The sequence below is a fragment of the Podarcis erhardii genome (assembly GCF_964252035.2).
Source record: "Podarcis erhardii genome assembly, chromosome: 8".
Classification (NCBI taxonomy): Eukaryota; Metazoa; Chordata; class Lepidosauria; order Squamata; family Lacertidae; genus Podarcis; species Podarcis erhardii.
In genome coordinates, this window is record NC_138499.1 from 78,902,620 (window position 1) to 78,921,964 (window position 19,345).

The window sequence follows — 19,345 nt, forward strand, 5'->3', positions numbered from 1 at the left end:
ACGTTTATGAATCACATCTAATTGTATCCTCCATCAAAGCAGCTTCCGATTTTTACTCAAGTAGTACATCTTAAGGCTTTATTTAAGATCCTTCTGGCAGGTGACCTTCATCACGGCACGAGCTCCTTTCAATCAATGCCTTCTTGCCAGAATTAGTTGCAAGCCCTTTCAGAACCAAGGAACAACTTATGTCTTAGAACAAACACTAACAAATATGGACACAGGCAGACATCTACTTTTAGTTGCCACTGAAACCCAGCTTTTCTCTCCCAAGTCTGCAGGAAGGCAGGGACACATCTATGTACAGTGGTACCTCCGGTTACGAACTTAATTAGTTCCGGAGGTCCGTTCTTAAGCAGAAACCGCTCGTAACATGGGGCGCGCTTTCGCTAATGGCGCCTCCCGCTGCCTCCGCTCGTGTCCCAGGGCAAAGTTCACAACCAGGAGACCTACTTCCGGGTTAGAGGAGCTTGTAACCTGAAGCGTTCGCAAGGAGGACAGTACGTAACATGAGGTTCCACTGTAAACACACGCTGCAAATACAGCATAAATGGACACCGTAAAACAAAATTCAACTGATCATTTCCTCCCCTACAAACAACGGAGAAACCTTCCCACCTCAAAGTGGAGATTGCCATTAGCGAATAATGGAAAGATAGACAACGCTTTCTGGGGCAAACAAATCGAGCAATGCTACACCGAGATCATAAAAGCCATTCTGATTCAGAGCCAAGCTTGCTGTTTGCGTGTTACATCCAGAGTAGGGGTGAGAACACGACAGACAGGAAGTTGCTATGTAATGAGGTAAGAGAAAGTAGCTTCAAGTGCCAAGGGGAAGCATTTGAACTTCGAAAATGGCCTAATTTGCAGCTCAGAGGCACAAGAGAGCAATGGGAACAATGATTTTGTTCCTGGAAAAAGGGAAACTACATTTTTCTCCGTACAGTAAACCTTATGATTAAGGCTGCTGAGAACAACTGACTTTGGAGTTTAAGAAGACAGAGGGAGATTTTCACTTATGTGGGGGCCAGCTCTGCTATTAGGAAGAGTGAGGCAGCTGACACATGCCTTGCCTTGCGCCTCCAAAACTAGCCTGCTCTCCTAGGTATGGCGATAGTGGGGGGGATGTTTTTCTGTCACCAACAATGAAGTAACATTCAACTGTCAGTCCAGTTGACTTCTGCACATGGAATGAGGGAATTCTTGGCCTTCACCTCAGGCAAAAAGAAAATGCATTGGGTCAGCCCTGCACTGAAGATTCATACTCTATGCAGAAGATGAGCAGATATATGCTACAAACTTAATGGCATGGCTTCAAACTGCCTCAAGCAATGGTAGGTTTTATGAGCTTGCTGAGAACGGTTTTCTTCCTTAAAATATCTTCAGGCCGCTTTTCGGGGTGAATGCCCACACCAAGAAGCTGACAAATACATAATGGATAAAACAAAACACAAGCGCTAAGAGCCTGAGTGCTTCTGACAACGAGCTGAAAATCCTGGTCAGGCAGGAATTGTGAAAAGCGCCAGGCCCTTCCTCGGCTGAGAGCCTTCGCTTCTTCCTGACACACTTGTTATCAGAGATCATAACTGTGGAAGCAGATCCAGAACCTGGCTTCAAATCTCAGTTAAAAGGTAACCCTGGTTAAGGGTGGCAAAAGATATTGGGAGCCAGCGGAGGGAAACGATTGCAGTTCCACCACTCCCAATCTTCGACTGCGTGATCAGTTTGTTCATTTTTAACTGTTGATGGTTTTTAGGTTGCATATTTGTCGTATTTTGCACCGTCTCAACTTTGCCCAGGCCGCCCTGTGTACTTTTGCAGAAATGTGGGATATAATTTCGTAATAAATAAAAATAACGAGTCCCCTAGCTCCGGGAAATATAACTTAGGCCCAGGGAAAGCATTAGCTTGCCAAAGCGCACAGTCAGAAGAGGAGGTCCGCCAGAGGACAGTTTGCAAAGACTCCATCAAATCTGAAGTCATCCTTGCCCAAGCCAGTTTGAAACTGGCCTACATTAAACTACAGTCCCAGAACTAGCATTGACGTATACATTTTGCTGCTCACTTACCTCTTTAACATGAGTGTGAAAAGACACGGACATGTCCAAGAGAATCTTGCGTTGTTCTACACGCCGAACGAAATCTTGAATCCGGTCTTCCAGCTGGTGTGCCGCCTGATAAATCTCTTCAGGATCACACTCTCCTGTCTGCGCCAGCTGCTCAGCTGCTTCTAGCAACTTGTCTGCATTGGTGTATGTATTCTACAGAAAAACCAGGGCAAGGGTTATTGCAAAAGGGAAATTTCTGCAGGGATTTACCGTATTTTCCCATCTATAAGACGCCCCCATGTATATTCGGGGGGACTCTGATTTAAGAAAATGGTGGGAGAAGTATCCGTGTATAAGACGCCCCCAAATTTTTGACATTATTTTTTAGGGGGGAAACCTAGTCTTATACACAGAAAAATATGCTAATCTCTACCATAATCTTACAACACATCCATAGGAAGAGATTCCCCCAAGTTTTCCCAAAAAAACCAACAACCCACAAGCACCTGATCCACTGAAATTCATCATTTTCATAGCTAACTTTGTTCAGTTCCTCTAAATTTTTGTATCCAATGCATGGCACAGCCGTTCAACATTCAGAGGGCTCCTGGTTGCTGTTTCTATTTTTTATTCCACCCTGCTTGTTTTTATATTTTTTATTTATACTTTTTAATATTGATAGAGTTTTATGCGGCTAACATTTTTATATTGCAACTTTAGGGATTGTAATCTATTACAGTCGTGCCTTGGTTTTCGAACAGCTTAGTTCTCGAACGTTTCGGCTCCCAAATGCCACAAACCCGGAAGCGACTTTTCCTGTTTGCAAACGATTTTTGGAAGCCGAATGTCCAATGGGGCTTCCGTGGCTTCCAATTGGCTGTAGGAGCTTCCTGCAGCCAATCAGAAGCCACACTTTGGTTTTTGAACATTTTGGAAGTCGAACAGACTTCCGGAATGGATTCCGTTTGACTTCCAAGGTACGACTGTATTGTGAATTGTTAGTGTTTGCAGTGTTGTGAGCTGCCTTGGGAGGGTCAGCTCTGACAGGCGGCCTAGCAATTTGGAAAACAAATCTCTGTCGAGAACACAAGACACAGACCAGGAGCACAGAACTTAGAACCCACTGACAAGAGCTATTTCCAAACTGATGAGATGCCAATGACAAGTAATCCTAGATGAATAGTTCTTCCACACCGCCACCATGAACATCAAGAATGAAAGAAAGGAATTCCAGAACTGGCCGAATTCCTGGCTGAATTCTAGTGCTTTATATTTGAAACACAAACAGTTCTGATTAAACTCAATGGACCACAAAAGTAAAGCTCTGTCTCAATAAAGATGATCAGCGGTTTACAGATCTGTTTTTCGCTAGGTCGCTTGGGATGTCGTTAGCCGTAGCTTCCTGTTCAGGGAACTACTTTCAACGGCTCCCAAACAAGCCAGGATTCAGAAGCCAACTTTAAAATCATGGTCAGCTGCAACTTCTTGGTTTGAGGTGCAGTGGCTGGGGAGTCACAATGTACCGGCAGCTCAAAAAGTTCACAATGTGAATGCCATGCTGGTTCAGACAATGAATCATGGTATCACCCAGCTCTGGGGACTGCTGCTCTTTGCACGATATATCAGCCAAAATTCCAAACTATTCCATTCCCCCCCCCCCCAAGGCTTGCAGTGCATTATTTTACAAGCTAAATTTCGACATGCTAAAATGAAGATCTCATGGGTGAGTCCTACCTGTGCCACTTCTTCGAAGTCTTCATGGCGTTTCTGCAGCGCCCTGGCTCGATGCAACGATTTACCAACCCCTGTGTGTTTGCTAAGAAAAGCTTCTCCATGGTTTTCAATCCAATCCAGCACCTGCAAGAAAACATCAGCATGAAGGAATCCCAATTATATGCTTACAACGCGGCTCAAATGGCATCTACTGCTGCTGTAACGATCAGGGCAGATCAATTTAACCACAATCAAGTTCCAGGTTTATCTAAATTCCTTCCCCCCCAAAAAAAAAATATCCCAAAAGACCAGGACAGGCAACATTTTGTGTATATAGATCTATATCCAAACCCAAATAAAAGCCAAGTAAAAATCAAATTAAAGCCTAGTGATTATTAAAACTCCCAACTCAGATTAATCCTGGTCTCGGGCCTCTGCACATAAAAAAAAAAACCTGCTGCATAGAGGCTACATTAAAAACGATCCGCCAAGTGGTTGTCTACACAAGTCCACCACACAGATTTGTGGCAATTCTCTGGCTAAAGTCTGCAGTGACGTCAAAAAAAATATATTCTCAAAACTCTACAGTGAGTCAACTGGCCATGAAAGAAGCTGCTGCAGATATGGACTCAGTATAATTCGGCAGCTGTATCGTGCGCACTGGACCTCAGACTGTCAAGTCCCCAAAGGGAGAGATGCTCCTTGGAGGGTTTGAGAACCAAGCAAGTAAAAGATTTCCTATGGGGTTAGGTGTCGCTTGAGCTGCTGAATCCAATGTTCTGAGCTGCCATTTCTATAGTCCCCAGCCATAGTTTAAAACAACTGGAGGGCATGAGGTCGGCAATGGCTGATTTTTCCTAAGCTGCTTTGGGAGGATCTATGATCCTGAAAGGCAATATAAAAGGAACTTCAATCAATCAATCAATCAATCAATCAATCAAATGTACTTTCCATAACTGAAAATCCCCCAAACATGCCAGGATTCTCAATTACATAGAATCATAGAGCTGTAGAGTTGGAAGGGACCTAAGGGACATCTAGTCCAACCCCCTGCAATGCAGGAATCTCAGCTAAAGCATCCATGACAGATGGCCATCCAACCTCTGCTTGAAAACCTCCAAGGAAGGAGAGACCACAAACTCCCGGGGGAGACTGTGAGCTCTTACTGTCAGAAAGTTCTTCCTGACATTTAGTGGGAATCTCCTTGCTTGTAACCCGTAGCCATGGGTTCAAGTTCTACCCTCCAGAGCAGGAGAAAACAAGCTGTGTCCTCTTTCAGGTGATGGCCCTTGAGATATTTGAAGATGGCTATCTTCTCTCAGCCTCCTCTTTTCCAGGCTAAACATACCTAGTTCCTTCAACCGTTCCTCGTAAGGCTTGGTTTCCTTTATCATCTTGCTTGCCCTCCTCTGCACACGTTCCAGCTTGTCAACATCCTTCTTAAATTGTGGTGCCCAGAATTGGACAGAGCATTCCAGGTGTGGCCTGACCAAGGCAATGGCCCCATCGAGTACTAACTGCATAAATGCTAATTCATATAAAATGTCCATATTATTCCTAAGAGATCTCATAGTTCGTTGTTGTGGCCACCTACACTACATTCTACTGATATGATGCACTAATTGCCGTTCGAAACGTACACACAGTTTGTATACAGTGATGGCAAGGTGTAACAGGCCTTGCCAACAAATATCTCATGTGAACTAAATGTGCACTTTTACAACATTCCCCAGAATCCTTTGCACACTCCAAGGTCTATATGCAAGGCCTGCTTGGCAGACAAGTTCATACAAAGCGTTCCCTGTAGGCGTCACATTTGAAAACCAGTGAAATTAAGTAGAACTATATCTTATCCTGAGATGTTGCTTTGCATGTCTAACCATCAAATGCAAGGCTTTAATTGTCTCATCGGGCAAGAACTCTGCTTTCAATACACATCGGGCCCCAAAGTTTTTACTAATCAAAATCTACTCAGCAGCTAAACATTCTGGGATCTGAAGCCAACAGACACATCACAATGCTATTGCAATTAAGACGGTAACAAAAGCAAGATGTTCCCCTACTCCACAAATTCTCTACAGATGCATCATACTGGCAGGCTCCAGTGCAACTGAAGAGCTCTTCCTTAAAAGCAAAGTTTAATTCAAGCCCGTCCAAGTAATATTTTCAGGAATTGCATGTAACGTTGAGAGCCAACTTCCACCCTGGAGTCTGCAAACACAGCGAAGCCTCATTCATCAGACATTCCGCTTCTGCTTATATTAGTCAGAGATATTATACAGCCTTCGGGCAAACATTCATTCTACAGATTCTTCCCTGGTTGACTATAGCAAAAGCCTTGAGCATTAGCCAGAAGTTCAACCATTGTTCAAATTAGAGGAAAAAAGAGAGAACTGCAGGTCTGCGAAGGAGGAAGAATGAAGAACAAAGGAAGCAGTTCTGCGCAAAGGAAGAAAGAATGTCTTCAAACACTGCACTATAATTTTGAATTGAGCGTGCGGTTTTCTATGACGATTCAAAAAGACTAGTGCAAATGTAAGTAAAGTACCTGGTCTCTTTACCGTGGTTAAGAGGTCAGGAGTGTATGGAACAGCCATGCAGAAATTCTCCTCATGCAGAAATTCCCACTGGCGTTTTAAATCATTGTTAAGGCCGCTGTTGGCGTTCTGACTAACCCTGGTTCTTTCTTAACCAGAATTTCCTAACCAGTCAACATCGTTAAGATATTAGGAGCAGGTCTCCCTGGTCTGCCCCAAAATCCTTCCATCTAAGAATTCCTCATTGCTTCAAAAGAAACAGATGTAGTTTTTATGAGTGTGTATATATCCTTGCTATGAGCATTTTCAGCAGCTTCCTGAATAGCTATTGGAACTTATATTTAGTTTTCTAAGCCACATTCGCTCTCCAACAACATGGAGCCGGATGACATCATTTGCTTAGGGACCAGGCAGCAGAAAAACCCATTGTGAAATGAAGCTTTTTCATCACGTACAATTTTAAGCTTCAACTATTTTGTATACTGTTTCATCTTTTTTTTTACTTTACAGGTCCCTGGCTGTAGGATGAAAAGATACGGTGCTTGAAAGCTAGATCTGGAAGAACTTACCATTTCTGCTAAATCCTACATGCTGAGAAGATGCAACCTATTTGCAGTCGGTGAGAATGTAGCGCAAACTTGATTAAAATTTGGTGAGCTATCAGGCCAGATAAAAATTGCTTAAGTGGTGTGTGTGTGTGTGTGTGTGTGTGTGTAAGGAGGATATGAAACTTGCACACCTAGGGAATTCATGTAGGGTAGACATGGGAACAGAAAGTGGCAAAACATTACAACAGATGACGCTTTTGCCCAAACAGTGAAATCACTCTGGGTCTCTGCATTCCTCGGGAGGTCAATTTTTGATGGATTCAAAGCCACCCTAATTCATCTGATAGTCACTGATGCAGATGACAGGCAACCGCTGCTTTCAACAAACTGGTATGTGCAGATCAAACGATATGACAGCAGTGCCACTTTCAAAATTACACCTGTCAATTTGGTGACAAAATAAAACCGTTTCCTTTCCTCCTCTCCCCCCCCCCCTTTTAATCCACCACTAGGAAATGCAGGTGTGAATGTGGGAGACGCTATTTGTCAGGGAAGAGCTATAGCATGGGCCCCTGATGTAAACGAAAGCCAGTGAGGCTTGGGGAGGGAACAAGGAAAGGAGGCCATTTCAGGTTAGTGGGTCACCTTAGTCATTTTTATAATTGTCAGAGGCTGCATGGTGCCAACAAATGATCTTGGGGAATAGGTCCCTAAAGGGATCTTTTGAAGCTGCCTGACAAGCTTGGTAGGGGTTTCCCCTCCATACTCCACCGAGAGCCCTAGACATGCATCACTTACTTTGAAGAGGCTGGAAGGTCCTGGGAGATTGGCTGGTAAGGACGATGCAGTGACAGGTTTTCAAAGTCCTGCTTCTTCCTCTGTCAGTTTAGCTCTGGTGGCTGATGCTCAAGTCTTTTACTTAACAGTCAAACCTGCCCTGTCCATGCCATCTTCCTATTTATTCCACTAACTTGCGTTGAGAGGTAGAGAGTTTCTACTGCCACCACATCACCAAAAGCAAACAGAGGTGTGTTTCTGCATGTGATCTCCCCCCTTCACTCAAATGCAAGATACCTGGCTAGGCTTTTCTTTCGTCACCTGGCCGGGAATCAACTGTCACCTCACTGAAAGTTTAAGTTCAGTCCTTTAATATGCACCCTCCTTTTGGAAGTCTCCCAGTTTCCTTCAACTGAGCGTGCTTGGAATTTTCCGCACAAAAGGTTGGGGAGAGGAAGAAAGCAAGGCCTTCTGTGGAAGCCAAGGTGTACACTTGTTCTTTGTTTTTACAATTTCCATTAAATATAAAGCAAATCTGCCTTCATCATACATGCCTTGCCGCTGCATCTGCACACAACTCAGAAAGTATAGTATTCATGTGCATGTTCTGTAATATGAAAGTACAATGAGGATGCACAAGATTCTCAGGTTGTAGGCCTTGAAACACTCAGCGAGAATCGGCCGCCATTTTCTTTTCTGCACTACTGGCTTACTGTATAGAGAGTGCCAAATATCCCCATCCATCAACAGTGTGCCATAATATTCTCTCTTCTCAGCTGGAAATTTAATATTTGTTCTCGGCCTTGGTTTTCAATTTTAGCTTAGTTTTCAATAAACTGTCAATAATCATTTTAGGTAAAAAGTAAAGGACCCCTGGGCAATTAAGTCCAGTCAAAGGCGACTATGGGGTTGTGGCGCTTATCTCGCTTTCAGGCCAAGGGAGCCAGCATTTGTCCACAGACAGTTTGCTGGGTCATGTGTCCAGCATGACTAAACCACTTCTGGTGCAACGAGACACCGTGATGGAAACGAGAGCGCACAGAAACACCGTTTACCTTCCTGCCGCAGCGGTACCTATTTATCTACTTGCACTGGTGTGCTTTCGAACTGCTAGGTTGGCAGGAGCTGAGACAGAGCAACGGAAGCTCACCCTGTCGCGGGGATTCGAACCACCGGCCTTCTGATCGGCAAGGCCAAGAGGCTCAGTGGTTTAGACCACAGCACCACCCACGCCCCCAATAATCATTTTAATTGCATCTAGCGCCCTTGGCTAACTGAAAGGGGATCCGAAGCACACTGGCTGAGAACTCTAATTTCCCCCCAATTCTCTTCTTTTCTTAGTCAAAGGCAACGTATAGGAAACAGGTGGTTGTGTAAAAAATAAAAATAAAAACCCCTTGCAAGCATCTGCAACAGAACATCTCCCGACCCTAGGAGCCACAAACTGACCTGCTGAACATCCTGTTGGAAGACACACAGCTGCAGCCGCTGATGCAGGCGGACCTTTCGATGCTGCCAGATGTTCTCCAGCTGCCTCTGGTGATGCAGCACTTCGTGAATAACATCTAGGGCATGGTGCACCGCCTTGGAGTAGTTCGCGGAAGCGGTTAAGGAGTCTGAACTTCCAGGAGTCAAAGGCCGTTGCAGCTTGTCGAGCAGCGACTTCCCGTCTTGGCTCACCTGTTCAGCGAGACAAGAATTTGAGAGCTCACCTGCAGGCTACGCAAATTTCCAGGATGTGGCACTAGAATTTCACAGTCGCTTACCCATCTAACGGTGAAGGAGAATATCTCCACCTCAAGCACGGGAAGCATGGCGTTACTTATTATGGATGGAATTAAAAGGCGACTATGTTCAAAGGAGGGGAGCACAGCTTTTCTCTTTCAGCCACAGTCCCATTCGCTACAATAAATTCTTCTTCCGGAGCAGGGGTGGAGAAACCTGTGACCCAACCCTCCAGGTGATGCCGAACTACAACTCCCGACGATGAGAGTTGTAGTCCAACCATGTCTGGATGATGATGATGATGATGATGATGATATCATCATCTTAGGACCCACTCTATTTTTGTGATTGTAAGTTGTCTAAATGTTGGGTTTTAAAGCATTGCAATCCTGCTTGGGCCCTTAGGGTGAAGGGCAGGTAATATATTAAATAATAATAGTAATAACCAGCAGTCCTGTAATAGTAATAACAGGCAGCCTTGTTTAGGGAAGTTTTTAATGTTTGATGTTTTATCGTTTTTTAAATATTGTGTTGGAAACCGCCCAGAGTGGCTGGGGAAACCCAGCTAGATGGGCGGGGTATGTATAAATAAATAAATAAATAAATAAATAAATAATCATAGCTGTTGTTACCACAACCGGTTCCCCATTCCTGCTCTCAAAGATCCCCCAAGCTGCAGGGGGTTGTGGGGTGGGAGAGAGGCAGAAAGACACACACAGAAACAAGGAAGGTCTGTGGAGTATGGGGTGGGGCACTGGGTTGTTTTTATTATGTATTTTGTGTTTTTATTTTGTGTTTTTATGTTGTAACCACCCTGAAACCAGTGAGTATAGGGAGGTATACAAATTTAACTAGCAGCAACAACATATGGTCTCTTGAGTACACTTGTATAAAAGCAGGCACCATTAAAAACCCAGAGCTTTTCAAACACAAATAGCTTTGTCACCTTACTTTTGCTGATTTTTTTTTTTAAAAGTAACTGCAGGATTCCCCCCCCCCCTCCTTTACGGAACACGAAATATGGTTATCATCTTATAGCGTTCATCTTACAAATGATTCCATAGACATTTTTTAATAACTTGTTAAAAGGTAATGGTCATATTTAATTATCTCATCTACTATTGAAGCGGATCCAAAAGTAGAGGGGTGGGTGTGGATACAGTGGAAGAGTCAGGCCCTTTCTAAGACTCCTATTCCACTCACAATTCCCAGAGTTCCCTGGGAAGAGGGACCGATTGTTGAACCACTCTGGAAATTGTAGCTCTGTGAGAGGAACAGGCCTCTCCTAACAACTCTCAGGGCCCTAAAAAAAAACTACAGTTCCCATGATTCTTTGGGGGAAGCCAAAATTGTTCAAAGTCATGCAATAACAGTGTTTTAAATCTACAGTGCAGAAGGGGCCTTAGTTTCAATAAGTCAATACTTTACATTCAATACATAATATTTAAGTCTGAGGAGCAACGGGCAGGCTGCGGTTTAGATGCAGCATCACACAATTGTGGGAAAGTGCCATCGTTGTCAAATAAATTTATTCAGCCAGTTGTTAGCTGTCATCAGATAGCTACACATTAGGCCAAGTGCAACAAGTATTTCAGTGTGTTCCAGCTGTTGCATTATCGCTGAACTTTAGCATTAAATGGTAAAACCTCCAAATTGTCTTTGTGTGGTTAGAAGACAATTGTTCTGACAAGTGCCACCACCAGCCGAACCCATACGAAGCACCACCGAAGCAGCTTCCTTTCTGCAAAATGAACCTGTATACGACAGGCGACCAAGCAAGCAGATGAGAAACAGCACACAAAAAGTAGAGAGGGGGCACAAAAATGAGGCCTTCTAGCTGACGAACACCTCCCCAAAACAGAAGTTGCTACAGGCACCTGGAGGCTTTTGACTACGTGGTGGGTTTTTAAGGCCTGGGCATTAAGAAATATTTGGCAAGGAATGTCAAGAATCAAGATTGCCTCTCTCTGAATTTTGAAGCCATACAGGAACTGAGTCTGCTCGAAACCGATTTCATTGAAAAGTTTTATCGGCATCTAGCTTGACTAACTGAATGCATTTTGCTTAGCTAAGAATTCCAGCCTCACCAGGCTGAGTGCTTGCAGTGGCTTTGTCTGAAGAATGGAAAGTCTTCAGTAAACCTGGTTCCTTTGCCCATCTATCTTCAAAGAACAGCCAAATATGAAGTATGACAGTGGTGGCAGCAGTAATTTTTCACTCAGTGATCAATCTGATGCTTGAGTGAACACATCTTTTAGTTACAATTTATTAAAGTTTATTGAACACAAGGAAAGAAACATGGTTGCCTTAATCTTCATAGCTCCTTTTTACATTATGTAGAAATGGGGTCTAATTTCTTTCTCGCTTCACGCCAATGACAATAACCGACTCTGTACCCTGACTTGCTTACTTCCCTCCCTCTTGAAACACATTCTAACAGATTAAAGAATTGGTTTTTCAACACAATGTTCGTATCTCTTGGGAGTTTTTGTTTTTAATTGGGGGGGAAATCCTCCCAAATTAACATGACTGAAAGAGCAATGTCAAATAGCTGTTTAATACTGAGAGAAATTACAGTCTATTACTGGATAATAGCACTAAAAACTGCAGCTAGGTGATATAAATGTCTGAATGTTCGTGCACAATAAAAAAAAAAGGTGTTAAGATACAGTGAACTGTAGTCAAGAACAGGGGTAGGCAACCTAAGGCTCAGGGGCTGGATGCAGCCCAATCACCTTCTCAATCCGGCCCGCGGACGGTCCGGGAATCAGCGTGTTTATACATGAGTAGAATGTGTCCTTTTATTTAAAATGCATCTCTGGGTTATTTGTGGGGCATAGGAATTTGTTCATCCCCCTCCCCGTATAGTCCGCCCCACCACATGGTCTGAGGGACGGTAGACTCGCCCCCTGCTGAAAAAGGTTGCTGACCCCGTTCCAGAATATCTGGAGGGCACCATGTTGTTAAAGGTGCAAGGAATGGCATGGGGAAGATTCTCCCATGTTTAATTTTATTTTTTACATCCTCAGCCATCGTAATTGCCTCCTGCCTGCTGAAATGATATACAGTGGTACCTCGAGTTACATACACTTCAGGTTACACACTCCGCTAACCCAGAAATAGTGCTTCAGGTTAAGAACTTTGCTTCAGGATAAGAACAGAAATCGGGCTCTGGCGGCGCAGCAGCAGTGGGAGGCCCCATTAGCTAAAGTGGTGCTTCAGGTTAAGAACAGTTTCAGGTTAAGTACGGACCTCCGGAACGAATTAAGTACTTAACCTGAGGTACCACTGTAGCCTGATTTGTGTGGGACTGCCAATTCAAAGTTTCACACCAGGGCTAATCGATGTCCTGTTAGCAGTAGGGAAACTGATAAAGAGTGCCGAGTCGGGTATTTGCGTATATCTGGAGCTCTTGCCCCTCTCAGATACAGAGGGAAAGTGTGCCTGATATTAATGAGGATAGTTAAGGTATGCCAGGGTTCACTAGCACCTGTGCATTTGTCAAAGCCTTCTCTCTCTTGGTTCATCTACTCTTGAAGGAAGCTAAATGATCAAGGGCATACTCAGAGTGCCAGCTCAATTAAGCACCTTGATAGCACCTTTTTGCCCCCAATTACGCACAATGCGCTACCCATTCCTAAGTTCAAGCCCATAGCAGCTGGTGTGTGTATTAAGGGGAGGGCTCTGCCCAAACTGCTTTTGCTGTACACACACAAGAGAGATGGGATTAAAAAGCCCTTTGCCTGGGCCTGGGCTTGCGTAGGTGTGAATGAGTGGGCAGAGCTTACATTTCTGGCCTTTCTGCCAATGCCAAGTTGAAAAACAGTGTCCCCAATACAGGTTAGCTGCTAACCAGTCCATATGGCAACAAGTCGACACCACCATATTTCAGAAATATCCTGGTTTTTCGTTTGAAAACATTTTTAGAGACTTGACGCCTCCCACCTTTCACAAGACTCTCACTTTATTATTTTAAAGATGCTGCATGTGATATTTATCCAGCTAAAAAGAACAGCGTATCTGCTTTGCTTTTAAATATAAATCTAGCAGCCAGCAGAGGCGATGCACAATTAGTACAGATTTTATTTCGCTCCTTCATCCCTGCATTAAAAGGAACTGCAGTAAAATAAAGGCGGCTTCAGAGGTGAAAACTTTCCCTTCTAAGTGACTTTGCTTTAACGGTAAACTGATCAGCAGTCGCTTTCATCTCTTAAGTGTTCTTCATCTGTCTTGTACACAGATGCCGCCATTTTGCATTCGGCACTGAAGTTCCAAGGATGGTACAAATGTCGGGTCCACTACTATAATTGGTTCATGGCTCTTGCCTCTGGCTCTCTAAGACCACCCTCTCTATTTGTGATTGGGGAAAATTGGATTGCCATACCTTGTGTGACTCAGTGCATCTGGAAAATCCCCTTTCCCTATGAACGGCCAGATTCAAATTCACCTATCGCCTCAGATAGCCCTTCCCCCTCAGGAATCTAAGTATTGAATTATTTGTCCCCAAGAGACCACATTGTTCAGTCCTCATGAGGGAAGATCGTTCCAACCCCAATCATCCTTGTAAACCTGAAGAAGCATCTCCAACCCACTTGTTCAGTCCGAACACTGAGATCCAGCTCTGAGGGTTTTCTGGTTCCCTCACTGCAAGAAGCGAGATCCTAGGAAATCAGGCAGAGGGCCTTCTTGGTAGTGGCACCTGCCCTGTAGAACACCCTCCCATTAGATAAATAACTATACAACTTTAAAAAGGCGTCTAAAGCCAGCCCTGTCCAGGGAAGTTTTTAATGTTTGACGTTTTATTACGTTTTTATATCTGTTAGAAGCTGCCCATAGTGGCTGGGGCAACCCAGTCAGATGACTCGGGTACAAATAATAAAATTATCATTCTTATTATCGCCCTTCCATTGCCTCTCCAATCCTGCTCCCTCACCTCATCTCCCTTTGTTGTTGTTTTTTGCATTAGTCAGGAACCTTAAAAGGACACAAAGCTACATACTCTCCTTGAGGACACTTTTATTCTTTTGTAACTGTATTGGGTAGGTTCTTAAGAAACCTCATTACTTACTCGGGGCAACAACTTGTCAGAGTTGGCCCACGGGGGACATAAGGTTTCCACACTCTTGCCCTAGAGCATCTTCCTGCTGTGAAAGCTTACTACAGAGAGCTGCTTCTTGGACGCCAACTGCTGCAAACCCCCACATATAGCCAATGGCACACAGCGCATTTATGTACTGAAATTATAGCAAAGCGGTGATTTCATCTCTGGCACTGGGGGTGAAGGAACAGCAACTGGCTCACCCAAAAGGCTGGGATTTTGAAGGCCAGGTTCAAATAAGTAGTACTGCTAGGAGCCACTACAATGGTTCTCACAAAAGCAGTGGGGTTTTCTCCCCTCTTTTGCCACCCCAACTTGCTCTAGGGGGTTGGGAAGACCCCCAGAACGTAACATAGGGCAGGGTGAGGTCAATAGGAAATGCTTGTATTGAGGGAACGTATGTTTATTCAGTGCAGGCTTCCTCAAACTGGCCCCTCCAGATGTTTTGAGACTACAATTCCCATCATCCCTGACCACTGGTCCTGCTAGCAAGGGATCATGGGAGTTGTAGGCCGAAAACATCTGGAGGGCCGAGGTTGAGGAAGCCTGATTTAGTGCAACACTGAATTTCTCCCTGCGTCTCCTTCATTTGACTCCAGTAGAGAAAAAGTGGCCACGGGGCTCATTTAAGGTGTTGGCTGCCTCTTCTAGAGGGGGGGAAATGACTTCAGTTTGTATCAACATGCACTATTAGAAGAAGTGTCCTTTTTCCTCTCTGCCAAGATAGCTCCGAGTCAAAGGTGCAGCGTTCATATTTCAGCTACAGATGGCAACGACTGACTGAGCAAAACGAGGGATTATTTTTGGTGCGCCTTCAGATGCCAATTCTCTCCCTACTCTTCAAAGCCTTCAGGAGTTCTGAGATCGGGAGCAGATTGCAAACTCCCACCTAACTCCCTTTGCTGCATGCAGATAGTAATGTGAGAGGCCACATTACTAACTCGCAAGAAGCAAGGACTAAGACAAAATTAAGAAGGCAGGAAATGGGCTGGGGTTGAGGAAGGCCAATGCCCACCTTCCTTCAGGTTTAGGTGCATTTTTTGCTTTTGGAGAACAGGTAGAGTCATGATGGACCGCTATCCCACAAGAATGTGAGATGTCACATTTGTATTTACCAACAACCTGATTGACTCTTGATAAACAGAAACTGCTCTTCTCTTGCTCTGGATCTCTTGAGTATAAGGGTGGATGTTGTACACACAGTATTTCTGGTTTTTCACAGGTTTGTTTGTTTAATATAACGGTTGGAGAATAGAAGCACAGAAAATACTTGTTTTAGTGTTCCTGCCCACACACTGAAGTTAATCGAAAGACAGGCAAGATGGATACTGAAAGAAATTGACGGGAACATTTCAACCTCAAAGGATAGGCAAGTGAGGTTAGATCTATGCCTCCTCTGGCCAGTATACAGAACAAGGCCAATACTTTACTAAAACAAGTCTTCAAGGTTATCACTGTCAAACTATATTGAGGGACACTAATAAGCTGACGGGTGTCTGACGTTGGTAAAGAGGATCAGGGACACTTCACAACTACCCGATTCGTGAACAAAACTATCATTCTACTTGCCTCTTCTCAGGCTTCCACAGCAATTACTGTGAAGATTTAGGAAAAAGCAGTTGGGTGTGGAGGGAAGAGAAAAATGCAAAGAATGTTCTGTAGTCAAGAGCTAGAGAAGAAAAAGCACAGAATGGAAAGCTTTCCAAGTGTAAAGGTAGAGCACATTGTAAGGGCGGCAGGGGGAAGGGGACTGAAGGCTGCCAGGAAGAGTGAAAAGACTTACATTTCCCCAAAAGACCAATTGATTCTCCTACAAACCATCCTAGGTGTGAAGCTCAGCAGAAGAAGCTGTCCTCATATCTCCACCAACCTGAGAAGTTCAAGGAGGGGCAGCCCAGAAGGAGGCTTCTTTCAGGTATCCCCCAAATTGTGAAATTTACAGAGGTTCATTTAGCATCACATCATTCTGCTTTCTTCATATCTCTTTACCCTTGCCTTTGACAGCTGAAAAGTATTTGTGACCCACCTGGAAACCAGAAATTAACCTGATACCCATTGTGGATGGTTGCTTGGTTTTATTTTAAATAGCACTGTTTTCATTGCTTCTATATGCCCTGGGACCTTATGGTGAAGAGTGGGAAACATTCATTCATTCATTCATTCATTCATTCATTCATTCATTTATTTATGACAGTAATAACAACAGCAACATCCCCTAGCAAGGAAGGGAACCTGGGTAAAGACTGAGTGTACCCATCTTCTCAACAAATGCGGTGAAATTCACAGGTCAGCTGTTTTATTGATCTAACAATATATCTAACAACTATAGCACCTCCTCCCCGCCAAGATAACGTGAAACAAAGCCAGCATTTGTTGTGAGGCCCAAACCGAATGATCAAATCAATGCTGCATCCATGAGGCAACAAGTCAAATTAATTAATGGCATTATGCTTGCACACAGCCCACAGAAAAACAGCATGAAATGTCCCTAGTAGTATTCAGCCCTTAGGGCCTTTCACACAGAAGCAAATCTGGCTTTGCTACAGATGCACTCTCAACAGGGAGCTGCAGCCAATCCCAGCTCCTTCCCAAATCAGCAAATTCGTATCGCACACGTTTGCAAACTGAATGCCTGACATTTGCACTGCACAGCATCTTTGTGTACACATAAAAAGCTTAAACATTTCCGGAAGAAAAACGGGGTTAATCTGTCGTAGCAAAAGCAGAATACTCTCCAACGTAAGGTTACCAGACGACAGTCCCCAGATTTGCAAATCAGTCCCCATACAAAATCCACTGAAGTTGAAAAGTGTCCCCGGATTCCTTGAAAAAAATCTGGTAACCTTACTCCAACACGTTTGTATTTATTATTAATATCATGAGTCTATTTGCATGCTGATAGAACCATGTTTGTGTTAAATATGTATTCTGTAGATGACCTCCTTTGTAACATTTTATTTCGAAATCTTTAATATTTTAGTTTCCTGTTCATTACGTTGCTTTGAACCTGTATGCTTCATATTTTACTTTCTTCAGTAAAGTTTAATTCTGGATCATTTTGTTGATGTTTTAATGTGCTGTAAACCGCTTTGAGATTTTTCTTAAAAACATAAAATGATAATGATAATGACAGAACCATGCTCAACGTAGCACAGTGACATGCGGAATAAAAGTTAACAACATTTCAAGAAAATGAATCAACAGTTGCAAAACAGGAAACGACGTTAACAAAAACCCACTCTTAATATCAACCAAGAGCAAACCAGTATTTCATGCTAATGAAGGCTGAAACAATACCTAACAATAAAATACAGAACACCCAAGCAGCAACAAAAACAATGGCCCCTCCAGGAAAGGGAGTGGGGCACCAGCTTTTGCAAACTAGAACCCTTTTCATCAGTTGAACCAACTGTTATCCTCAATTGGAAATACAGGTGGCAACCATTTTGCATACATCCAATTGACCTGTGACTGACATGTGGGTCCTTTTGGACCCGGAAAAGGGCAGCGAGAGGGCAGAACAGGGGCATAAGGGGGCAGGCTTATGCTCACCCCGTCAACGCATGCGGGGGCCAGGAATGGAACCCCCACACAAAATGGTCACTGACTGCATTTACAGTGGTACCTCAGTTTACATACGCTTCAGGTTACAGACTCTGCTAACCCAGAAATAGTACCTCGGGTTAAGAACTGTGCTTCAGGATGAGAACAGAAATTGTGCTCCGGCGCCGCCGCAGGCCCCATTAGCTAAAGTGGTGCTTCAGGTTAAGAACAGTTTCAGGTTAAGAACGGACCTCCGGAATGAATTAAGTTCTTAACCCGAGGTACCACTGTACAAGAGAAGTAAACAACAGACATATTACTTCTCCTCTGCCCCGAGTACCTCTGTTTTCACGTGTGCGTGCCGTCGACTGAAGATAACACTACATGTATCTAATGAAGGAGTCGCCAGTCCCCACAAGCTTATGCCTTTATAACTGTTATTATAACTGCTGCTTTTTGGTGCTAAAAAGTGAAATGTGCGAAGCAGTCCTTGCATCAGATTAAGTCCGACAAACAATCCACTTAAAGATAGGGGCAGCGGTGTTACCTACCTCAGAATATGCCAGAGTAATGTGCTCATATATTCCTTGGTGATGATGGATGGAGTCCTCCAAGTCCTGAAGTTCTGAGGGGAGGTCTACCTCTCCACAGGCCTTGCACCAGGAATCCACGTTACTCATGTACTGGAAGGAAAGAAAATCCTAGTTATTTGCACCAGAATGTAAATTGAGAGATTGCATTAGGCTTCGTGCATAACATGAGACAAACAAGGGTGAATCAAGGAGCAAACTAGCCCTCCTGAAGGCAAGCTTTTTATCCGCCTGCCTTTAAAACCCTGCGCTCTTCTATCCAGAAAACGCTCAAGTCTATGAGGAATAGCAGGAATGCCTTAGGAACCTCTTCGGCTAGCTACTAGCATGAATTCAGATTCGTTTCTGCCCTTGCTTAATCCAGATCAAAGAATAGGATGCCTTCAGAAAAAAAAGAAGTAAGAAGAATTACACGTTTATTTTGCTATCCTCTGCAATGGAGAGACAGTTGTAAAAGAAGGGGGGGGGAGAAACATGGCTTGAGTAAAATGAGAGCTCTTTTGTTAAGCTGTGGAGGGGCTTGGGAGAGGAAACAAACACATATGGAAGCACTAAAACAATCCGAAGCCAAACCTCAATTGACATGCGAAACAGGACAGTTCTAAATGCATCCAAAAATCTTTAAAGGGTTTAGCTGCAATTTCTGGCAGGAGAAAATCCTGTCGGATCAGGCAGTCCGATCATCCTCACTGTTAACACGCTCCCTAACATACAGAGTCATGGTGTTAGCTTATAATTCGTAGCCTGTTTTCCTGTGGCGAAAGCA

The 19,345-nt window shown here is 43.9% G+C and overlaps 1 protein-coding gene across 8 annotated transcripts in view; it reads right to left on the reverse strand.

Annotated features, from left to right (window-relative positions):
- Positions 1-19,345, reverse strand: part of TRIO (trio Rho guanine nucleotide exchange factor) — a 268,477-nt gene that overhangs the window by 137,117 nt on the left and 112,015 nt on the right. For all 8 annotated transcript variants that reach the window (XM_081872947.1, XM_081872950.1, XM_081872949.1 and 5 more), the window contains exons 8-11: positions 18,541-18,672; positions 9,073-9,303; positions 3,783-3,905; positions 2,070-2,261 (exon numbers count right to left, since the gene is read on the reverse strand). In XM_081872947.1, the coding sequence (XP_081729073.1) occupies positions 2,070-2,261; positions 3,783-3,905; positions 9,073-9,303; positions 18,541-18,672 (678 nt within the window). The remainder of the gene's footprint in view (positions 1-2,069; positions 2,262-3,782; positions 3,906-9,072; positions 9,304-18,540; positions 18,673-19,345) is intronic.